A 6,126-nucleotide genomic window follows, 5' to 3' on the forward strand; every position below is an offset into this window, starting at 1 on the left:
AAGATGTCATCAGCAATATTTGAACATGGCATCATTTAAAAAATAGTATACAAAGAATTAAAAAACATTTATCGTTGCAAGAAATTTATAGTAGAAACTAAATACTTTGCTTACTTTTTAAAATGGCAACTTTTAAGTGTTCGAAACATAAACAGTAACTTTCCTATATTGATAGAGGTAGGTCAATTGAGACACTATCAATAATTTTAAAAGTAAATTATCAAGTTTCTCAAGATAGCTTGATCATCAGGCAATACGTTCAATTGGAGAAGAAACAAAAGCAAAGCTTGTGGAAGCATTAAGGATTGCCGAATAAGATCTCTGTCTCGAGTTTTATGGAAAACACAAAATTTTACTTCACGGAGAAAATATCACAAAACATTTTGCACTACTGCCTATTGGTCAACTTTCAGAAGATCCTAAGAATCCCGTAATGAAGATTATATAAAATTTCGCCTTTATCATGCCAGAAAATGTTCTAGATAGATAGCTACAAATGAGGACGTTTCATACTCTTTTATACACTTCCGATCCCTACATCACCAGTATTAAAAAACTGTACAGCAAAAATGTCGAGGAACTTGATGAAGATACTTTACAGCTTTTGAAAGTCATCCTTTAATTTATTTCATAAAAACTTATTGTATAAAAATTGTTATAAATAAACTATTCTGAATATTTCTATAATAAGCATTTTATAAACTCTTGAAAATATTCATGTAAATGTTGAAATATATGCAAACTAATTAATTTCACGCAACAATTAAAAAATCAAGTAAATAAAAAAATTAATATAAAGAAAATGTTTGCCAAAATGTTTAAAAAGTACGTGTTTGTTTTTTGTCTTTTTTTTTTGTGACAAATTTTATATTTAAATTTTTTTTTGTAAAAAATATTTCCTTAGAAGCGTCATATACTACTTTATGTTAGTGTAAAAATTTCAACAACAACATTTAGTAACAAAAAAGTAATTGATGAAATGTGATGAGGCCTACAAGAAAATCTTGAAGGTCTCATCACAGAGAGCCGCGGAATAACATTCAACCGATAAATTCACACCTCCTTCTCTACTAAAGATGTATATATTACCAAAACCGGCATTGAACCACGGTTCTCCAGTTCTTAAGGCAGATCTCTAACCACACCAACTGTTTTGTTGGGATTTAAAGTTTTGAATGCACATGCAAACTAGTAAAGAAAATGGCTTTGTTAATTAAAAATATTGCATTTTTGGCAGATGGTAAAAAACTTTAAAAACCCTTTTAAAATGCGTTGTTTCAAAACACATTAACTTAAAGAATAAACAAAATTCATGTTATAATTAATTAATGCGACTTTTATTAAATCATACTTTTCAAGTTTCTAACATTGTATAAAAATAATAGTTTAAGTTATGTTTACAAAACTTAAAAAGGTTTTGTTAACTTAAATTAAACTATTATAATGTTAACTTAATTTAAACAAAACTCAAAAAATCAAACAAAAATTAACAGAACTTTACACGCATTCATAAAAAGAAAGTAATAATGTTTCTTCATAAAACTATTTAAGTTTAAAACTTGCCTCTCTTCTGTAAAGCTCACGAGTGGTTCTTCTTTTTGTAACTTCACAGTAAAGTCTTGATGTCTCAGAAAATATTCTGGGTAGTTTGTGGACTCGAATGTAATGTACTCTGGATGATAATAGTTTTGACAAATAATAAATGAAGCATCGTTCTTATAGAGTTCAGAATAAAGATCAGCTGAATGTAGCTCAAGAATATAATTTTGATGACATAGGTACTTGTTGCTTTGTTGTGTAGACTGTAGAGAAACAGAGTCGATTCGTCCGTTAAGTGCTAAAAGAGTACTCATGAAATAAATATTTTTTTTAAATATAATTGAAAGCAAAGAATAAAAAATTTGTAAATCATATTTTCAATAAAAGTAAATGCTTTAATCCAAATCATTTGCCATACCTTTAACAATTATAAACTCATGCCAGTTGTTTAATTGAATAGTATCATCTTCTCTTCTGCCTATGCGATAAAAATAGATAATTGTTGGATCGGAACGATATCGTTTTCCAATAAGAGTTGTTAAAATGAACATTATATAATTATCAAAATATATAATTTGATATCAGAAATTATAAAATGAAAAAAACCTTTAATAAAAATGAACAGAAAAATAATATTTTAAAAAGAAAACTAACTTGATAATATATTTAACTTACAAACTCCCGGTTGAACAAATCTAAAGGTTGCATCTCTGCGAAAAATTTCATCATGTGGCTCTTCGTTGTTTAATTTAACAGTATAACCTTGTCTTAGAAAATGACCGGGGTAGTTTGTTGATCCAAACGAAACGTAGCCTGGGTAATTTTTATTGTCACAAACGATGAAAGAAGCATCGTTATTAAAGAGCGCAGAGTTATCTACTGGATGCAACTTGAGGATATAACCTTGATAACGAAGGTATTTATTGTTTTCTTTCACTGACTGAAGAGAAATTGCCCCGTCCGTTAAGTGCTAAAGTTACACTATATATATACACCAAAAAAACTGAAGAAAAACAAAGTTAATAGTTGTTTTTAGTTATTTACATAATATAACTAATGTATATAATGTAATTGAAATCATATTGGTTGTATTGTTACATAGATTCAATATTTAAAATGTGCAAAACAGATAAAATCCTACAATAATGCTAACACAGACGGCAAATAATACCAGCTGCATAAAAACACGGAAAAAAATGGTTGCTGGAAAAAAAAAGGAACATTAGTGAAAAAACCTATTCTACTACAACATTATATTATTTCATTATTAACCTATTCTTAACAACAAAATATTGTTTTCTTTTACTGACTGAAGAGAATTCGAATCGGCTCGCCCATTAAATGCTAAAATTATACTCTATTTTTATATAATGTAGATTTTGTATTTTGTATGCAACTAAAATATAAGTTTACCGCTACTTTTCTTCAGTGTTTTTGTGTTTCATGTTATTTAGTAAAATTGCAATATTAAGGAGAATCGTTAAATGAAAATGGGAATATTACGGAGAGTTATCATTTAAATGTGTTAGATTTTATTTGATATAGTTTTTAACTTTTTTAGTTTGTTTTTAAAATTTTAAAAATTACTTTTTGTGCAACAAAGAAAAATTTTATACTCTATTTATTGCTTTAAATTCTGTGCTCCAGAATACTTTAAATTATTTTTTACCATGTAGATAACTTGTGCAAATTATATTGTTGTTTAGTTGTTCGAATATGAGATTTTTTGATATTTTATAAAAATAAATTATTATTTAAAGAAATAGATAGTTTTTGTAATCATCAAACCTAACCTTTAACAATGCGAAACTCCTCAGTACCATATAATGTAATAGCTGCAGTTGCTTCACTTTTGATCCCAATTCTATACTGTGAATAGTTGATTGATTCCAACAAAGAAATACTTTCAGCATGCGCTATATTATTTTAGAAAAAACGAATATAAAACATTTATTATTTTTTTGTCTCTTTATATAAAATATTCTAAAGCAACGAGTTAATCATATTTAAAACAAACACTTTGCACTTCTCACCCCCATATTTTAGACGTTGAATAGTTCGTTTATGAAATTAATTCAAAACTAACTTTTGGTTCGATTCACCCGAATATCGAAGTGACGCCAAACTTTTACATTACAAATATAAGATGAAATAAATACTTTCTATGAAAAAGGTTCCACATAATGCAACCAACAGAAGTAATTTGCTCATGTTTAAAGTTGCAGCAAGCCGTTACAAACTGCCTCTCTTAATTTTCACTTTTTTAAATGTAAATAATGAAAAGACTTTATTAATTGCTGTTTATAAGACCTATTGTTTCTTGACATCTTATATATAAAACATGCAAATATATAAATTTACCAATTAGTAATTGCTTTACGCTCAATCGCTTTAAGCCGCACCAACAAAAATGTTATTGCTAACAGGTATGGTAATTTTTCAAGCTGGTCCTTATATATTTAATAATTAAGTCATGTGATATATTTAATATCTCATGTGGTGAAATTAAACAAACAAGTAAATAATGTTGACCAGCCGGAAATAATTATTAGCAGAGTTTGAGGTATACATTTTGAGACAATATAAGAATGCATTAATAAAGTTTTATGTAATAATAAAAACATTTTTCCGACTTTTTTCTTTGCAAACCTTTGCCTGTAAACATTTTATTTTCCGTAAAACACTTAACTTTGAAAACCTAAATACATTTTATGTAATTAAGAATGTCTCAAATGTTTGTAAATGTTTTAGTTGATATGTAAGCCTTGTCTAATAAAAACATACTTGTAATTTTTAAGTTTTCATTAAGGTTTTGACAAAAATTATTTAATACATCACATATGACTTGCATAAAAACATCAGTAATTACTAGCAAAAACATTCTCAAACAGTTCTGGAGTTATTTTTAAACCTTCTTACTGTTATAATCAAAAATACATCTTAGAATCTAAGATGTATTCTTGATTATAAAAGACAAAAGAGATGTTATACATTTGCAATATTAACAACAACATCTAAGTTAGATGTTGTTATTAATATTGCAAATGTGTAACATCTCTTTTGTATCTCCCCCAGTTAATTTTAAAGTTTAAATGTAAATCTTCTGTTAATTGTTTACTGAGGAGACCAAGTCCTCACATTTTGATTTTGAGGAACTATACCCGGTGGGAAAAGAGCTTGTGACTAGCTACAGAGTAGCTAGCTTTACATCAATTTTTTTTTCTCGTTATTTCGTTTTTTTTTGTTTACGTCATAGTAAATTTTTAGCATTGAACCTAACATATTTATGAAAATAATTGAATTTACAACGTTGCGATTTTATTGCGAAATGTTGCTATCTGAATCCAAAAATTTATATGTTTATACTTTAAATAAAAATGTTTTGCAAAATCTTTTTTTTCAAAAACGATGAATTGAGCCTGGGAACAAATAAGCCCTAATATTTCAGCCACAACTGCCCCAAACGTAAACCAAAATTTAATTTTTTTAATTATTATTCTCAACTAAATTAATATTTATCAATAAGTTTTAAATTTCAAATAACAATCTCTTAGCGTTCAAAAATTATGACCACATTAAACTTGTAGCCCCCTCAAATTAAGAGAGGTTTAATCTTTATATGGTCATATTTTTTGAACGCTATGAGATTGTTTCATGAAATTTAAAATTTATTGATAAATATTAACTTAGTTAAGAATATTAAAAAAATTATTTTATTAATTTGCTGCTTAAACGTTTGGGGCAGTTATGACCAAAAATTGAAGAATTTTATGTTCCCAGGCTCCTATCATCGCAATTTTTTGCAAACATCCTTTTTTGACATAAATATAAAAATGCATACGTTTGGAATTTGCTCCATATCTGGATGTTAGCTATCTCAAGCTCCAAAAATATGCTAAATTTTATAGAAGTACAAAGTCATTATCAAAAAATGGGTAGAGGGTACTTTTCCTTCGCCAACCTCTTGCTCATCAACCCAGTATCGTGACTTGGCAAATTTAAGGAGTTTTTTTTTTTTTCCTTGTAATATCTAGTGGACAGGTTTTTTATTAATTTGGGCCCCTATGGCAGTTTTTTAGTATTGCCTCCGACGACTTGCCACGGCACTGCATCAACATGATATTAAGGTATCTTTATTAGAATAATTAGATTCAAATGCAGGTTCATTTATACGGAGGGGGAGGGGGGATCCGTGAGCACTGCGCTCTCCACAAATACACACACAAACTTTTTTTCTAGAGGACTTTTTTTATATATAAACTTCTAAATATAGAGGACTTTTTTCAAAAACTGACAATAGTGCCCTTTTACTTCAAAACCCGTAACGTTGGCCCTGTGATGTAATTTGATAAGAAAGTTATCACGATACTTGCATGCAGTAAATTTATTTAGACATCGTCTTGTTGCAAACCCTGATTGCCATAATATTTGTGTTAAAGAAATTCCTTGTAATTAATCTACTTATTTAGTAGTGTTATAAAAGTACTTTAATAATTATTTTACTTAAATAAGAAAATTAATTACAAAGAGTTCCTTCAAAACAAATATTACGGCCATCAGGGTTAGCAACAAGTCTAAATAAATATA

The 6,126-nt window shown here is 27.9% G+C and overlaps 1 protein-coding gene across 1 annotated transcript in view; it reads right to left on the bottom strand.

Moving 5' to 3' along the window:
• Positions 1 to 1,315: 1,315 nt before the first annotated feature.
• LOC105845617 (uncharacterized) overlaps positions 1,316 to 6,126 on the bottom strand; it is a 6,778-nt gene continuing 1,967 nt past the window's right edge. The window contains exons 2-6 of the mRNA XM_065815772.1: positions 3,333 to 3,455; positions 2,846 to 2,883; positions 2,215 to 2,509; positions 1,958 to 2,017; positions 1,316 to 1,837 (exon numbers count right to left, since the gene is read on the bottom strand). Coding sequence (XP_065671844.1) covers positions 1,476 to 1,837; positions 1,958 to 2,017; positions 2,215 to 2,509; positions 2,846 to 2,883; positions 3,333 to 3,455 — 878 coding nt within the window. The 3' untranslated portion in view covers positions 1,316 to 1,475. The remainder of the gene's footprint in view (positions 1,838 to 1,957; positions 2,018 to 2,214; positions 2,510 to 2,845; positions 2,884 to 3,332; positions 3,456 to 6,126) is intronic.

The sequence above is a fragment of the Hydra vulgaris genome, chromosome 13, assembly GCF_038396675.1.
Source record: "Hydra vulgaris chromosome 13, alternate assembly HydraT2T_AEP".
Lineage (NCBI taxonomy): Eukaryota > Metazoa > Cnidaria > Hydrozoa > Anthoathecata > Hydridae > Hydra > Hydra vulgaris.